Source organism: Halyomorpha halys, unplaced genomic scaffold (genome assembly GCF_000696795.3).
Source record: "Halyomorpha halys isolate HHAL.00 unplaced genomic scaffold, Hhal_1.1 Scaffold3.1, whole genome shotgun sequence".
NCBI lineage: Eukaryota > Metazoa > Arthropoda > Insecta > Hemiptera > Pentatomidae > Halyomorpha > Halyomorpha halys.
Window position 1 is genome coordinate 1,927,609 of NW_027115249.1, and position 19,482 is coordinate 1,947,090.

General features: G+C 33.6%; 1 protein-coding gene across 1 annotated transcript in view; it reads right to left on the minus strand.

Annotated features, from left to right (window-relative positions):
• Positions 1–9,934: 9,934 nt before the first annotated feature.
• The window catches only part of LOC106685054 (titin), a 92,268-nt gene continuing 82,720 nt past the window's right edge, over positions 9,935–19,482 (minus strand). Inside the window, exons 3-5 of the mRNA XM_067052328.1 lie at positions 14,680–17,776; positions 13,319–13,380; positions 9,935–10,677 (exon numbers count right to left, since the gene is read on the minus strand). Of these exons, the coding sequence (XP_066908429.1) occupies positions 10,600–10,677; positions 13,319–13,380; positions 14,680–17,776 (3,237 nt within the window). The 3' untranslated portion in view covers positions 9,935–10,599. The remainder of the gene's footprint in view (positions 10,678–13,318; positions 13,381–14,679; positions 17,777–19,482) is intronic.

Consider the following 19,482-nt stretch of genomic DNA (forward strand, 5'->3'; position numbering starts at 1 on the left):
TTTGTTTATATACTATTCCTTTTCCATTGTATGTTACTCTAAATGTTGTTGTTATCTCTTTTGTTCTATAGCCCTGATGAAGACCTGAAACTCAAGTCGAAACGTCGGCATAAAATAAATAAATATGGTTTTGTTTATTTATGTTGTTCTTTGCTGACCGCACCCCCCGACAAACTTCTTCAAGTAATTCATTTTTTATTTTAGCATTTTACTTTTTCAGATTTTGGCATATCATATTTTAATTGATTGTCATCGACTAGAGATTGGAGAAAAGTGTATCATAATAATGAATGCGATAATTTAGTTAAAGAATCATATGGATAATTAGGTGGTGTCGCAATGTCTCCTAGTGTCTGCGATAATACCTACCAGTTCCAAAGTGTAAACAGTGTGTAGTTAGGTTAGTTTAGAAAATCATACTAGTGTATTCCATTATGTTTCTGTTTTAAATTTGATAACATAGATTATGAAGGATGTGTATCTTTATTCACTGTACGATTTGATGTAATGTTCAAGCAAAGAATTGAAACTCCTTTTGTCATTTTAATTTTCATACAGTATCTTTTAATAATACCCCACTTATTCCTGTTGAGCAGATCCGTTACTTAGGACTACATCTGGACAAACGATTGACATGGAATCCTCATACAAGACTGAAAAGACAAGAAACTGCTCGTAGATTCCGACTATTGCAACATTTACTAGACAAACGGTCTAAATTTCCAATCCATTACAAAAGACTGATTTACATGACTATTATAAGGCCTATCTGGACATACGGAATCGAGCTATAGGGCTCCACTAAACCATCTTATTCCTCTCGAATCCAATCCTTACAGTCCAAAATCCTTCGTAAAATCCTTAATGCTCCTTACTTTGTCACAAATCAAATCATCCATCAGGGACCTCAATGTCCCCTATGTTGTCGATGTGGTCAGAACCAGATACCAATCCTACCATAATAAACTCCCCAACCACCCAAACCAACTCGTTTCTAACCTGGCTTCTCCTTCACTACCTAATAATCCTCCTAGGCGTCTGAAAAGAAGATGGCCTCGAGATCTTCTCCTTTAGAAGTATTTTTGGAGTTCTATCAAAGGGTAAATTCTGCAGTGGTCATGTATAGCAGAGATGGCCAGGAAGAAGCGCTGAAGGCCCTGAAAAAAGAATAAAGCCTGTGAGGTCTACAAATAAATTTTGATAAGACCGAATACCTGCCAGTAAACTGCAAAGAGGCCGCAGACCTTCAGATTAATGGTAGTATATGTAAAAGGGTAGACTCCTTCAAATATGTGGAGTCGACAATAGATGGGAACGATGAGTCAGAACCAGAGCTTAGGAGGAGAGCAGTTCTCGCAAAATGGTTGACTAGAATGTTGCGCCCAATCCTCTGGAATACGGCCATCTCAACGAACAACAAAAGGCGTATTTTAGAAGTATTGTTGATCCCTCACTTTTGGAGGAGATGCCTGAGGATTACCCGCCTGGATAGAATCAGGAATGAGGATATTAGAAACAGGCTAGGGGTGACCGAAGGAGTCCCGAAGAGCATTGGAAGGAGCAGACTGTCAGTGGATGCCAGAACGTAGGTGACCGAAGAGACTTCTGCAATGGGAACAGCCAGGAAGATGAAGGAGAGGAAGACCCCGAACTCGGTGGAAGGACTGCGTGGAGGAGGATATGGCCTGTGGGGACTTGAGGAGGAAGACAGATGGGACAGAGAGATGTGGAGGGACGCTCTGACTTACTCAGGCAACCCATTGAAGGAAAAAAACCTGCAAAAGTAAAACAATTATGTCTAAATGATGTTCTGCCTATGAGGGCTAATCTTCTGTGATACAGATCGAGTTAGATCTATTAAGTTTAGTGTATTTCTTGAGAAAGTATAACTTGATGACAGTAGGGGTATTCATGATGTTGTGTTAAATGTTATATGTTTTACCATGTTAAATGTTATAACTATAGGATTGTGAGCAGCCCTATTTGAAGTCATGTTAAACGTTAAATACATAAGAGTCCCTAGCGGATTTTCTCAGCAACTTGTTGTATAAGATTTTATGTTTATAACCTTCCTTCCAGACCCTCATGTTATTGTTTACTTCAGTTTTGATTTAAGTAATTAATTAAAACATGCCTAGAGTGAGTGAAAAGTGGAATTTGTGTGAAAGTTTAGCTTATGAGTGTCTTATTGACCTTCAAACTTGTGAAGAAGAGAATGAAGATGAGCTAATTGACAACTGTATTGAAAGTCACAACAACTAATATGGCGGCGATCTCAACTGGTCTATTGTGTGACGTCATTCTCGATTTAACTGACCAAGTAACAGACTCTCAGCCATGTTAAATGTTATTTCGTTTTACCACGGCAAAAGAAGGCCATTTTTTTCGATTTAACACGAGTTTTTCCATTTAACACGCTTTAACATAGATCATGAATACCCCTAGTGATCTACTTGAAGAGAGAGAGAGAAATGCTTTACTCATTCATGCTGCCCACATACATCGGGTTGCTACATTACACAGCATACTAATTAATCCGTGATCGGACATACATAAATTACATATATTTACACGATATAATAAAAAAGAAAGAAAAGAGTTTTTTTTCCAGTTTACTTTTACAATCTATTCCAGTCTATATACAAATACAAATATTTCAATTAATTCTTTTTTTTTTTTGTTCCTTCCATTTCACATTTTTTATTTCATTTGATCAACAAATTCACTCTCCCGAATTCACCCTCTCAGATCCTCTCCAGTTACTAAACAAATTCACTATTAGACAGCAATGTGAGATCAAACCAGAGAAATAATAGTCAGAGCAGTAGATCAGTTTACAGAAAAACAAACAACTAAATACATTTTACCAAAATAAAACTAATATATAGATTTAAAGGATAATATAATAAAAAGTTGGTTAAAAGAAATACTTGAATGGATAAATAAGTTTTAAAAAAAAGATAAAAATAATATTAATAATAAAATAAATGAATGGAATATGGTCCGGGTGCGGTAAAAAAAACTCAAAAAGTAGATAATTATACTATTGTATTGAGCCAACGTTTCGCCCCACGTTGCAGGGCTTCGTCAGGGCTAAAAAAGATTTTTAGCAAACAAAGGGCTAAAAAATTCTCCCCCTATTATGTATATTACCATTTATTGTTCACCTAATTTAAATACTTTTTTACTATGTTTACTTTACAAATTATTTTCGTTATTGTGGCATAACTGCCATCCCCACTCCTCCCAATACCAACGGTCACTTTATTTTTGACTACCGTCAAAACAGGTATCCTATTCTGTCTCATCATTTGATTTGTGTTTTTTTTCTTTTTACATCTCTTTATTTGTATTTTCGTTAATATTTCTTCTCTTATCTATCTGTTACTATTACCCTTTTCATTTACTATTTACAACCTTTAATTTTTCTTATTATATCTTACTTTTTTACATTTTACACTTATGTTTTTTTCTCTTTTCTCTTTTTTCCTTTTGTAACTATGTCTTTGTATCTTTTTTAGCCCTGACGAAGCCCTGCAACGTGGGGCGAAACGTTAGCTCAATAAAATAGTATAATTATCTACTTTTTGAGTTTTTTTTTACCGCACCCAGACCATATTCCATTCATCTATACAAACGGTGAATCAATAATCTTCCAGTAATAATAAAATAATTTAATGAATAAATAGGTTAAAAGGCATAAATCGACAGGTCCACCTACTGAAATAAATAAATAAAACAATGAATTATCTCCGAGCTAATTCTCATACAGATGATAATGTATGATCCCCAGACAGTCCAAAATAATATTTTTCTCCAAGATCTCAATATCCCCTAGGCTTCTAAGAAGCTCCTTGTTCTATCTGGTATTGTTCCACGAGATCCAAACCAGAGGCCTCTCACGGTGAACTCTCTCTCCTAAGGTAAGGGACGCATTTTTCATATATTTCCTTTTTTTCTCTTTCCACTCCACCATCCTATTCGATGTCATTACTCTCAAATCATACCGTCGGATTCAAGACCAGAGCCGTGCTTTCGATTTAATTTAAAAAAAAAAATAAAACTATATCAGTGGGTTAAATAGTATCGGCACACTCCACTCTTCCTATAAATCTTAATACGATTAAGCTATTTCCCAGAACTAATAATTAATTTATAAGTGGGCCTTGAAAAATAGATTTTATAAGTAATTAATATTTGGAATTCAAAGATGAGTTTGAAGTACGCCGTAGCACTTTAGGCCACCACGGCCTCAATTGCGATATTACTTGTACGATAGATATCTGTCACGTGGAAATGGAGCTTAAAAATAAGATTGAAATCGGCTACAAGAGTTATGTAGTTTTACCGAACAGATGTTCTATTCACTTAACTATCACATAGAAACGTCATTAAGCCGAGAAGATTAAATGTCAGAGCTTGCAAGGTAACTGCTCCAACCAATATATCAATATAAGTAATAAATGACGTAGCTAATATTACTTTCTCCAAATCAGGAGCCCCATCACACTTACAGGAATAGTAATGCAAAATAGTTCAGTAATTCGGCTTTCTCGTCCTGAGCTCGCATATCAAAACATCTTATTACTGACCAGTCCTGACTATATAAAATAATTAGGGTGAATTTGGTATCATCCTATTTTGTAATTCTGAAAATAATACTAAAGCTTAAGTGAGGAATCTAATAGGATATACATTATTTTTCATTGATCGCTGATGTATGTATTTATTTGACAGTAGAAATGAGTTCTTGCCACACGGATGCAATAAACCTTCCGTGATATTTATTTGATTTGACTTCTACAGCTTATCTGCCCACCCAAGTATATGGATAAATAAAAACAATAACACCACTATATCAAATTAAATATATCACTTATAATTATCATATTTTGTATCTTGAAACTGAAATTTTCAGCGATAGTTTTTATGAAGGATATGGTCAGGAGTGCGGTCAAATGGAACAAAAAATAGTTAACAACTTTATTTATTTGCCGAAGTTTCGACCCACTTTGAAGAGATTCGCCAGGGCTTCAGAAGATACTAAATAAATAAAAATTTAAAAGGATTTAGTGAATGACATAATTTCTTCCTTATTAAAAAACAATAGGAAGAAATTATGTCATTCACTAAATCCTTTTAAATCTATAAAACTCTTCCAGCATAAAAGATTATTAAATTTAAATAAAAATATTGGGGGTTATGTGGGGGGAAAAATTATGTAAGTGAAAAAATTATATGGTATTTTATTAGATCTTAAATGAACGCAAGACGTAATAACACGTAAAAATATAAAAAAAGATATAAGAGAAATAAAAAAAATTGTTTTTATTTATTTATATTTATTGTTTTTAATTCTCTTATATCTTATTTTATATTTTTACGTGTTATTACGTCTTATGTTCCTTTTAAATACAATACAATAATGCTGCCCTTACCCCTGTTGAACAGATCCGCTACCTTGGACTACATCTGGACAAACGACTAACCTGGAATCCTCACACAAGACTGAAAAGGCAGGAAACCGCACGTCGACTTCGACTATTACAGCACTTAATAGACAAACGGTCCAATTCATTACAAAACACTGATTTACATGACAATTATAAGGCCTATCTGGACATACGGCGTTGAGCTTTGGGCTCAACTAAACCTTCGAATTCCTCTCGTATCCAATCCTTACAATCCAAAATCCTTCGTAAAATTCTAAATGCTCCCTACTTTGTCACAACTAAAATCATCCACAAAGACCTTAATGTTCCATTTGTAAACGATCTAGCCCTAACCAGTTATCAATCCTTCCGTTACAAACTCCCTAACCACTTAAACCCATTAATTTCTAATCTTCCTTCCTCTTTTATTCTGGACAATCCTCCAAGGCGTCTGAAAAGAAGATGGCCTCGAGACCTTATTTTGTAAAAATGTTTTTAGAGTGCTACCATTAGGTGGTTTCTCTACATGCTTGTACCATACCATTATGATTTCCTCGAATTTACTTAATGTATTTATGTAAAGTTGTAAATATCAATGAATTAATTTTTTAAAAATATATAATACTTTATGTTACATCTTTTTTTAAACATAATTATTATTGTACATCTTATTTTTATTCATTTTTATATAATCTTTTCATTTATATTTATTTCGGATTTCCTTTTCTTAGAAGTTGATTATATTAATTCTTTTAAAAATGCCGAGGTGAAGAAAACCTGTAATTAGAATATATTAATATTCTATATTTTGTACTTGTACGTTTTGGGATTTACCCCATACTCATTACTATATATACTGTCGTTCTAAATTCCAGGATAATCGCTAAAGGCAATAATCCAAAAATGAGTTAATTAATTAGTTAATTAAGATTGAGTCCTTCAAAACTATTATTATAATTGAATTCCTTTCCAAAGGTTTTTTGTGTTCACCGATTTACCAATTAAATATCGTTATATTTATAAAATATTGTTACCATTAATTATATTATATAATAAGGGGTGTTATTGTGTAATATAATAGTATATAAACTATTTAAAGGAACTAAGTATTTATTTTCATTGATTACTTGATTGACATAAAATGAAATTATAAAATGATAGAATGATCCAGATAAATTGTTGGCCATAAAATATTTTTTACATTATAAATTATTATCTAATACATATCTGAATGACTGCTGAGTTGGGTGATACATGCTGTGCCGTAATAGTACAAGAGCCCAAGAGGAGAAAAAAGGCAGTTATCTCACCCCAATTTTTTATTACTTTAATGAAAACTATGTATAATTAATAGTCCAAATTGATGAGTCTGCCAAGTATAGGTAGGGGGAATAAAAAATGGCGGCTGTTTTAAAGCGATAAAAAAAATAATTTTTCATTCGGAGCTCTAAATCTTAAACATTAGGAACAATACAAGAAAACCTAAGAGAACGCTATTTAAAGAAGAGTAAATTTGCTAAAATATGAGCCCTAATAGAGTTATTTACGAGATATAGCTTTTTAAAAAGCAACATTTCATAAAAATGTTGTATGGGATGTACTGAAAGATCAGTAGTGGATTATAAAAAACTATATCTCGAGAACTATTGGACGTAAATAGCTCTTTTAGGGCTATTATTTCAGCAAATTTACTCTTCTTTAAATAGTGTTCTCTTAGATTTTCTAGTGTTGTTGGTAGTTTTTAAGATATAGAGCTCCCAATGAAAAATCAATGTTTTTTTAAGGTTTTGAAACAGCCGCCATTTTTTATTCTCCCTACGTATACTTGGGTGACTCATCAATTTTGACTAGTAATTATACCTAGTTTTCATTAAATTAATCAAAAATTGGGGTGAGATAACTGCCTTTTTTCTTCCCGGCTCTTGTACTATAATGAGATCACCTTTACTCTTCGTCGTAAGCCTCTCCTCACCTGCCCTAATTTATCTTTTTTTAATATCCCACTAACGCTTGTTGTATAGATTCGATACTTAGGACTCCATCTTGACAAGACTTACTTTGAATCCACATATAAGACTGAAACGACAAGAAACTGCTTGTAGATTTCGATTACTACAACTCCTACTTGAGAAACGCTCTAAACTTCCCGTTTTCTACAAAAAAATATTATATACTATGATAATCAGAGCTATTTAGACATACGGAATTCATTGTGAGGCTCCACCAAACCATCAAATTCCCCCGTATCCAATCCATACAATACTAAATCCTCCGTAAAATCCTTGATGCTCCTTATTATGTCACAAATAAACTCATCTACAACTACCTTAATATCCAATTCGTTGCAGATTTAGCCCGAAATAGATAGAATCCTTTCATTCCAAACTCCTTACCCATCCTAACCCATTAGTTCTTAATCTTTCATCCTTAACAATCCCTGATAATTAGGGATAGGATTTTTATATGCTAAAACGTTTGAAATATGTGCTAATAAATTGTCAAATATTTATAAATTATGTTTTATTCAACAATATAAATTACTAATTAATTAGTAATTTTGTAACTTAAAAAAAGTTACATAAATATGTATTTATTACATATTATATGAATAATATTTTAAAGAAATTATGTTAAAATATGTACAAAAACATATACTTAGAGAAAACATAGCTGTTCAATAACAAGATATTAATTAGTAATTGTAATTAAACTAGGGGAGTGAAACAAGACTAAGATGAGAAAGGACCATGGGAAGGGGGGAAACAGAGAAATGGATTGAGGAGTAAACAAACAAATTCTAGAAAAATGCTACAGGAATAAGACCCTTGCTCTTTTTAATTGATTCTGAGAAATTCTCGATGTAATTCTGTGTGAAAATTTATTATTGCCACTGCTTTTAATTTGTGTTCAGATGAAGATATAGAATTTTTACGCCCTATTTATGATAAATGATAAATGATAAATTTCACCTTTAAGTTTCTTGCGTTCTCTCGAATTTTACGTAGTTTCTGCGAAAAATTTATTTACAATTGAACAAATAATTTAAGGAAATACGTGATTCAGGACAAAATACCTAAAAATATGTTAAAAATAACAAATATTTCAGAAAATATGTGATTTACAACAAAATATGTAAAAAAGGCTAAATATTTAAAAATATGTGAAATAAAAATGGCTTCTTTTGGCCAGAAATGTCTTGAAACATCTTTAGTTAGTAAGGAATCGAAGATATCATGGTCAGGTAAAAATATGTGAAAACATAAAAATCCTGTCCCTACTGATAATCTTCCGAGGCGTTTGAAAAGAAGATGGGCTCAGGACCTTATAATTTAAATCAATGATTGATGTACCAATTAGGTGGTGCCACACTCATTTTACCTATCTGTTTACCATTTACACCTACCTTTTTACCATATTTGTATCTATTTCTGATAAGTATTGTTCTACTATGTATTACTCTAGTTTCTAGTATCTTCTAATTCTATAACACGTGGATATATCAATTAATAAGTAGTTTTCAATTCATCTGTATTTATTTTTTTCTTTACTAAACTGTTTCTTTCTTTTATATAAAAGTAAAAAGGAATATTTGTATAATATAGTATATAAGTTTGTTTATCTATTCTACTTTTCTTATGACATCTTAAAATGTTTGTATCTTAATATAAAAACATCAATTCAATGATTCACTTTTTTTCTCAGCTTTTTAGAAACTTCCAACGTTTCGGCCCTCTCATAATACCTATATTTTTGAACTTACCTCAATCTTTGAATTGTCACTACTCATTTAAATTGTCTATATTTTACAGGCTAACTGCCCTTGTCATATATCTTTAAAAACAAAAAAAATTACTAAATTAATATCATAATAGTTTCAATTAATTTTTATAAAATGGCAATACATTTACAAACCACACAATCACAATTCAAAAATATCCCTCCAAAATTGTGACAATTCAATGATTGAAGTATTTTCAAAAATATTGATAGTATGTAAGGAGATAATATAGTAATAATGTCAAAACTATTTTTAGGTTGTATCCTTGGAAATGGCCTCAGGGCCGAAACGTTAGAAGTTTTTAAAAATATAAAGTTAAGAGAAATTTATATCTTTGTAGTTGATGTTTTTATTTAAATAAACTATTTCAAACGATCATTTAATAAATATATTAAGTCAGTAGTCTAATGTTTGTATCTTGTTTTTTCATTTAGCCCTGACGAAATCCTCCACTGTGGGACGAAACGTTGGTTGCCATAATAGTTCTTTTAATATTTTTTACTTTTATTGACTCGGACTATCTTCCTACAATCTAAACATTTTTATTACATTAGATGGTTAAGCTAATTTGATTATAGATTGTAATTAGGTTATTTATGTAGAATCGAGTTAGGTTAATCCACAAAAATTCCAAAAAATGCCACACAGAAATAAAAGTTTATTACAAGAGCTTTTACAATTTCAAAGCATACACGAATAAATATAATTCAAATTACAAATCTATATCTAGCAATAGCCTAGTCTAGCTTAATATTAATAATTCAATTTACATACAGATATAGGATTTTATTTTATTATACAAAAATATCTTTACACAAGTACGTTAGAATATTCAGAACATTTAGTAACTCAAAGGTATACATCTAATAAATACTATATTTTGGTCTTAATAATACATAATACTATTATAATACAATAAATATGACACATTACAATATTTTTGTATATCTCTATAATAGTCTTCTTTATTGACTATATTAAACTATCGTAATATTGCAATCAGCCAGCTCTGAGGATTTCGACATTTTTAGAAATATTTACAAACGAAATCCTGTTATTTTAAGTTAAAAAAAAAATTATTTTATTTTTTTATATATGTAGAATATAAATAGTTATAAATAATAAATTACATAGGTTCGTTCGCCGGCGTTTTCGCCAATACCGTTTGCAAAACATCGGCGAAGTACCAGAGTGTACCTGGGACCGCAGTGCTAGGCCTGCAGTCGCACGTACCTTCAGTGAGGGCTTCTCTATCTAGAGTACGTTGAGCAATGCCGCGTAAATATGTACATCGTCGACTGAGAGGAGGGGGCGTGTCCTAGGGGGTTGGTCACGCTAGGGGTGTTGTCCTAGGAGGTCGGTCACGTCAGGGATCGTATCCTTAGTCGGTCACGTCAGGGGAGACTTGCTGAGGTTGGCCGCCGAACCCAGGTACTTTACTGCAGCCGCTATCTCCTCCTCGATGTCCTGAAATCATTCGAAAATTATTATTGAATATTAATAAAATTATAAATATAAAGTAGGGTTTAAAGGTATTAAAGTATTGCAGTCAAAGCACCACGTTCCTATAGTAACAAGAGCACAGTGGAAAAAAACTCAGTTGTTTCACCTCAATTTTTGATTAATTTAATGAAAACTACGTATAACGCACTTATCACTAGACAAAATTAATCAAAATTAAGACTGCCAAGTATAGTTAGAGTAAATACTAAATGGCGGCTGTTTCAAGATGTTAAGGAAAAAAAAACATTTTTCTTTAATTATATTATTTCAAAAATTTTTTGAGACAAGGTAATATTTATTAAATAAATCAATTTTATACCCAAATCCGTCTCAACACTTTATTTATTCATTTGTCCAACGTTTCGGCCTTTATAGCCATCTTCAGGGACATCTTCAATACAAAAATCCTTCTCACATTAATTTCTATTTTCTATTTGCAGGCTATTCTGCCCAGGTCATTTTCTTTATTTAAAGTTCAAACCTCTTTATTTAAATTTTAAAACTATTAACATTAATTTTTTCTATAAGATTATCAACAGTATAATATGGTGTGGTGTTTTATACTGTTGATAATCTTATAGAAAAAATTAATGTTAATAGTTTTAAAATTTAAATAAAGAGGTTTGAACTTTAAATAAAGAAAATGACCTGGGCAGAATAGCCTGCAAATAGAAAATATAAATTAATGTGAGAAGGATTTTTGTATTGAAGATGTCCCTGAAGATGGCTAGAAAGGCCGAAACGTTGGACAAATGAATAAATAAAGTGTTGAGACGGATTTGGATATAAAATTGATTTATTTAAAAAACATTTTTCATTCGGAGCTCCACATTTTTATTGGGTTGTAAAATAAGTTTATAGCGTTTTTAAATATTTCAATTTAATCCTCTTTGTGTTTATAAAATCATGTTTACTTTGTCAATCATGTTTACATATTCTTTATTTTTTATATATTTATTTATTGTTATTCACAACTGTATAAAAAATACAAGTAAATTTGATCATAATGACATAATGATAATGATATGATACAGCATGCAGAGAAACTACTCAGTAGTAGAATTCTAAAACATTTTACAATATAAGGTCACGAGGCCATCTTCTTTTCAGCCGCCTCCGAGGAAGCAAGGTTAGAAACTGGTGGGTTTAGGTAGTTAGGGAGTTTATAATAGGAATGATAACGGGTTCGGTCTAGATCGGTTATATAAAGAACATTTAGGTCTTTATGGATGGTTTTATTAGTAACAAAATAAGGAGCATTGAGGATAATCATAAAAAAAAAAATAATAAAAATAATAATGTTTTCTATATTAATTATCTATTATTATTATTTTCCCTTAAGATATGGCCTTATAATTAAGTAATAAGTTTGTGGTAGAACAATGGACACATGAGCTGAATTTTAAACAATTTCTCATCCACAACTTGTAGACATGAAAGCTTTTGGCACAACTTCGTAACCACCCAGTATTTTGTAATTGCAGTAGAAGAGCTTCCAAGAATTAAAACTAATGCTTGCCAAGTTAAGAAATCCCTTCTACTGGGTTCTCTCACTTCATGATTTAGGTCGTTGTTTCGTTTAAAAAACGAACGATGTACAAGAAGGAACAACTATAAATCAATTTATTTTAGCAAATATCATGAAAACTGCTATTCCTACGAAGGTAAAGGTCATAAACTTATTTATAGTCCATTAAACTAGCTTTGATTTGAGTGCTAATAGACATCTGTACGTCACATAGTTCCTGAGATATAGATTTCTCTCTGACACATGAAAATTTGTCCGAATAACTATAAATCAATTTATTTTGGCAAATATCATGAAAACTACTACTCCTACGATGATTAACTTCTTAAACAACTTACTAGAATATAAACTAGCTTTAATTTGATTGTTAATAGACATCTGTACGTCACATAGTTCCTGAGATATAGATTTCTCAAAATAAATTTACCAACTACTGATAATTCATTACATTTTTATATAAGGTTGCTTTTAAAAATACTATATCTCGAGAATTATTGGACGTAAATAGCTCTTTTAGGGCTAATATTTCAGCAAATTTACTCTTCTTTAAATAATGTTCTTTTAGATTTTTTAGAGTTGTTAGTAATTTTTAAGATATAGCTCTGAATTAAAAATCAATGTTTTTTAAAGGTTTTGTAACAGCCGCCATTTTTCATTCCCACTACCTATACTTGGCAGACTCATCAGTTTTGACTAGTAATTATACATAGCTTTCAATTAAGTAATCAAAAAATTAATCTTTCAGGACGCGTCGCCTTGGAAAAATCACTTATCTAAAACGGTTTAAAATTTTTTGTGAGTATCCTTTATTGAGAATAATGTTTCTTTCCATTGTAAATTAAAATTTTAGTGTGCTGAAGAAAAACTGGAAGAGATTAAATATTCGACTTCACTACCAGAAGATACTTCATTTACAATTACTATAACCAACCACTCTTAGGTATTATTACTACATTCACTCACATATATTTAAATAAAATATTACACGGTGATTACTAAAAACCTTTTTATATAATTAAGAGAGTGCTTACTGTGGAACTACACAAATAAATAAATAAGTCCTACAAATGAACTTACGTTTCTCTTTGGGGATTCGGCAGCAGATGCAGTCGATGCTGTAGCTTCCGTAGCAGTCTCTTCTGTGTGAGAAAACAATTTTAATAAATATTTTTATTGTTTAATATTAATAAATTAAATAATTGAGTAGTTTTCTATCATAAATTATCATATCTAATTTTGGAAAGTAATTATAAAAAAGTTAAGGGGAAAATCTTATGATAAATTTAATTTATATTGAAAATTATGAAGAAGATGGTTAGAGTTGCGTTCAAAATAAAACAAAAAATAGTTAATAACTATTTATTTACCGACGTGTCGCCCCAGTTTATAGAGATTCATCAGAGCTAAAAATATACTAAAATAACTAAAAATATTTTGACATAGTAGGATAATAATGTTCGTTCTTTACTTAATTATTATTATTAATAATTTTATTTATTCTTTCTCGACCTTTATTTAATCTCAACTTACTTCTTTATTTTCCATCTTTTAAAATGTTAAATTTTGTTTTCCCATACCTACTTTTCTATTTGTACATGTTATTACAAATGTTATTATCTCCTGTTCATTTTTAGCCCAACAGTTTGCGTAATGTTTTTATATTCTTATAACTGTATATTTTATATTAATACTATTTTATTTCTTCTTTTCTTCCATTTGTATATAAGTTTCTTTTCACTTATATTAACATAATTTTAACCCTACCTTAATTTACCTTTTTGTATCTTATTATCATGTCAAAATATTTTTAGTGTTGATGAAACCCTTCGAAGTGGGACCAGAAATCCGAAAATAAATAGTTCTTAAGTATTTATCGTTTTCTTTTGACCGTACCTCTGAACATCTTCTTGATTTAAAAATACTGTAAATTATTTATACATATCTATTATATTGAAAATGTTCCTTTATAACAACTATTTGACGGTGAAAAATTTAAATTGAATTCTTTTTCGGTGTAGAATTTTAGTTTATAAAAAAAAACCTTTACTTTTCAAAAATGGATAAATTAACTTTTGATAAAAAAATCTTCAATTTTAGATATCAATATAGTGAATAAAATTATTATATCAGAACCCTCCGGTAATGTTAGATAGTATGTGTCTATAAATACTAACATACCTACGTGTTTTTTACTTTCCAATTTAGAAACAAAGTAAAAATTTACGAACTGTTTGCTAAAATCTTGCTCATTTTTAATTCCACTAATACGTATATGTATATATATGTAGTATGCATAAACATAAAGAGGCCATTAGCCATATGATACTTAGACGAAATTTTTCCGCATCAAATTTTTTTAACTTACACTTTTTTGGTCCCCTCTGGAATTGATATATATATTTATTTTACTTCCACACTATTGCAATGCAAGATATTACCTTTCTCCGTTGTGGATGTAGAAGACGCTATTAGCCTATCTACCACCAGAGTGCTGGGGCTGGTGGACTCTGGTGAGGACGGGAAGGTGGTGAGTGGCGTTACCACGTATACCTTCTCTTTGGTAAGCGGCGAAATGGAGACAGCTCCCAATTGCTCCCATGGTTTGGTCGCCGGAGGGTGTTCCGTCGAAGGCTTCAGCTTGGTCTCTGCCAGGGACCAGCCGTTCACTTCCTGGATCAGCACCGACTCGTCATCACTGTTCTTCTTCCCATCGGGAGCTTTGAAGGAGACAGGAACGTGTTGACTCGCCGCCATCTCATGGTCAGGCGAGGTAGGTTTGGTCTCTTCTTCGGGGGCTGGGGTCGTCAAGTACTCCTCAGGGATGACTTTGGAACCCTGTTGAGGAAGGGTATCCCTCTTTCCGTATCCCTCGACAGTCCAGGTATCGATGTTCTTCTGCAGTCTAGCCAAGTCCACGGTGTCCTCTTCCCCTTGTAATATTGCCCGGATGTTATCAGCGATGACGTGTTGTAAATGACCCTTCCCCGTTTCCTGTTGCGTGAAGCCGATTTGTAAGAGTTTGTTCATAACGTCTGGAGGAAGAGAGTTGAGCACTTGGGGTAAGTGTAACGATTCAAGATTTTCCGACCCAGTTGCTGTAAGCGGATAGTTGATGTCTGTAGTCTGAGAATTATCAGGAGCTGTTACAGCTCTGTTGAGATATACGGCGGAGAGATCAGATTCGGATGGCGGAGGTACCTTTCTTGCCTGAGGAGAATCTCTAACGTAAGGTATGATGATCTGGTGCACTTGTCGAGGCTTCGGAGTAGGGGATGTCTGGTGGACGAAAGGTTGAGGAGAGCTCTGCGACTGTGTCGTGTGCCAGGATGGAACCTCAGCGGTATTTGGGTCATACGCGGTCCCGTTCTGGTCAGCACTTTGAGAATCTCTTCCTACACTAGTACTAAATACCAAAGCAGATGCGCTCTGACTATCACTCAATTGATTTTGTTTCGGATCTGAAGGAATCGAATTGGCATTTGTTGTGACAGACTTTATCAATGACGATGACTTGTCACTATCCTGAAAATGATTATATAAGTGCTGGTTAAAATTGTGGTAACCTAGGTTTACATATTTGGGAAGATCAGGTACATCGAGAAGTGGAGCCTGAATGATCTGCATCGGGTACTCGATGGAGGAAAGGTATTCACTCACTGGAATGCTTTTCGTAACAAAAACTTGGGTGGCTTCACCGGGCTGCTGCGATATGGTCGGACGTTGAGTAGATGGCCCTACGGTGACACTATGAGATACAGTGACACTCGAAGCTTCGTGGGCCGAATCACTCAATGGAAGTTGTCCGAAATCACCAACGCCATCTTTTACAGGTTCTAAACCTCCATCTCCATGGCTAAGATCGGGTCCAGTCGATGGGCAACGACTGCAAATAGGATCGGTTTCGTGGATCGTAAGTACTACATTCGAATGTGTCTTCGTATGACTTACACTTGGTTTGTCGAAATTCTGGGCTTCGTGCAGAGGTGGGAGAGGGTTAGAGCTGAGTTCGGGGAACGGGATAGGTTTGGTAAGCGAGGAATAGTGCCCACCGTTCAGTGGGGGTGGAGAAAGGTACTGTTGGTAGCTAATAGAATCCGTTGCAGCGTTCTGGGGTTGGCTGTGTGGTGTAGGCTGTGGCGCTCTTAATTGGCTTGGAACTGCATAATTCGGTTTAGGCTTCGATGGTGATACTTCTTGTCCTCTCGGTGGGCCAAAGTTGTTCTGTGGAGGGCCGTATGTATTCAGAGGGTTATTGAATCTAGGTGGTCCATGGTAGTTTTTAGGTGGTCCGAATACATTATTTGGTCCATTTACCGGTCGTGGTGGTCCAAAAGATTTCGTTGGAGGCAAATATTGTGGTCCTGGCTTTGGTCCCCCAGACGGTGGCCCGTAATGGTTTTTCGGTGGACCGTAGTTTGCCTTAGGTCGAGGTGGGCTGTGGCCTATAACGAATGGTCCATAATATTGATCAGGAGGTCCATACTCCCCCTTCGGCGGACCGTGGTCGGATTTTGGCGGTCCGTATGTTGGCTTGGGTGGCCCATATTCATTGCTTGGTTTTCCATGTCCTGATTGAGGTGGTCTGAAATCTAGCTTAGGGTCTCTAAAATCAGGTTTCGGAGGGCCATACTCAGATTGTGGTGGTCCATATGTGGGTTTCGGAGGTCCATATTCAGACTTTGGAGGACCATACTCAGGCTTAGGTGGACCATATTCAGAATTAGGAGATCCATACTCAGATTTCGGAGGTGGTCTCAAATCCGGAGGACTATAATCAGGTTTTGGCGAACCACCACTTGTGTCAGGTTCAGATTTCGGTGGACCATACTCGGATTTGGGAGGGCCATATTCTGGTTTTGGTTGTCCATACTCAGGTTTTGGTAGACCATATTCAGATTTTGGTGGTCCATATTCTGATTTTGGAGGACCGTACTCAGGTTTTGGAGGTCCGTATTCAGATTTTGGAGGTCCATATTCAGCTTTTGGTGGGCCGTAATCAGGTTTCGGAGGCCCATATTCAGCTTTTGGTGGGCCATATTCTGGCTTGGGAGGCCCATACTCAGTTTTTGGAGGTCCGTATTCAGGTTTTGGTGGGCCATATTCTGACTTGGGAGGCCCATACTCAGATTTTGGAGGCCCATATTCAGACTTAGGTGGTCCATACTCTGGCTTGGGTGGCCCGTATTGATTAGAAACCAGAGGTAGCGCTGCTAGACTTATTGTAGGTACGTGAAAAGAATATTGCTGCCCATTATCCGTGTAGGTTGCAGGCACGTGGTTGACCGCCCTGGCGATGGGTATCCACGGGATAGCGTTGCAAGGACTACAGTCCCTGTTCTTCTGGTTCTTGCCTCTCTCGTACGCGTAGTACTGACTAGACCTCACGTGGTTGGTTGGTTGATGCTGCTGGTTGCTGTCCTTGTTTGAGAAGAACCACCTAGCGATCCTCTGAGTAATCGAGGCAATAGGTCCCGAAGAACTTTCTGCTGGTGCTTCGCCGGAGACCAGCAATGCTGTAGTCAGCAGCAAGATAAGCTGTAACATAATAAAAACAAAAAAATATTATTATCTTCTACTAAATAATTCAAAACATTATCCAAATTATAGTCTCAAAACTATTTATCATAATTTTTTAAATGCTTGAACTGAGTAAAGGTAGGTTACAAGTAAGGTTGTAATAAAAGTGTATGATAGTGGTTAATGAGAAATATTTTTGACTGTAATTTTTAATAGATTATTGACTTATTGGGTAATTAAACAAATGTGAGATATAATGATTAACAAAAAAATTTAGTTTACCTAATGGTTTTAATGTTGTTCATAGATAAAAATGTTTTGACCTGGGCAGAATAGCCTGTATGAAGTGTTTGGAATGATTAAATAATATGTTTCAAAGTGAATTAAGGTAAGGTAAATTATAAATAATAATGTTAAATATTTAAAATGGTTGTAGGATCACACATATAATGGAAACTTTTTGTAGTAGATTGTCCCAGAAGATGGCCGAATTGGCCGAAACGTTGGACGTGTAAAAACAATAAAAGTTTTGAGACTATAATTTGGATAATGTTTTGAATTATTTAGTAAAAAATTGCCAGTCTCAAGAAAGAATTTTTATGATTATAAATTATTATCTTCCTCAAAAAATAAAAACAAGACTTAATGTTTAACCATAAACAAAAATCCTATGAAAATATGTATTGAGCTATTTCAATAGCGCACCACCAGATGCTCATCTTATTGAAGAAAAATTTATTTTCTTCTCATTTTTTATTTAATCCTGAATATTTTGAAAACCACCAACCGCATTAAATTTGATTAAATTAGCTTTAGACATAAAAAAAACTCTTTACGTTAAATAATTTCAAAGATTATGTTTTTCATTTATATCAATATTTTTTATCTAATAAGTTGATTATGGAAGAGTTATCGCATTATCTGATTAATATAACTAACTCTTATCGGTCGTAAGTTACCTCTCACATAATAGTGCTTTATTGCTGCTGTCGTAGGTTACGCGGGAGGTGAAAAGGCGAAACATGCCGAAACTCGTTACAATTCTAAGTTATTGGGCGAATTTTTATTTGGGGCCCGGAACTGATACAATTTTAATTTTTGGAGCAAATATATATTAACGATGTTTTCCCTTCTATCGTCATTACATTTGGAAAGCTTGATATGTAGCGACAGTTCCCTATCAAAGCATGACAGTAAAACGAGGCAGTTAAAACTGATATTACTTATACTATTAATGATCACACCAAACCCTGTGCGACATTACTGTCACTATAGTATAACTGTCGTGACAATGATAGCTGTCATGACTATAATTATCAATCAGTGGCTAAAGCTTTTACCGCAATAGCAGAAAATGCACGATAGTTCACTGTCAAGGTGTATACGTGTGATACTTAACGTGACAGTCGCTTCACTGACATTACTTGCATTATCAACTATTACACCAGTATGACTGTTACAATCTTGCAGTTACGGTTATAACTTTTCTCAAAGAGCGGGTAAATTGGTAGGTGTTTGTCGAGTAAAATGGGTACTTTAAGGCAAGGTTATGCTTTTAATACTTTATGAATAATTGGCAATAAACCTAAAAATATACCGTGGCCATTTTGAAAAACTTGCGTATTAGACCGTCCTCCAGGGTATAGTTAACGTTATACCATCATATTTTCCAAAAATGTTTACATAAGAATTCATAAACAAAAATTGAGAATGAGGAGTTGACC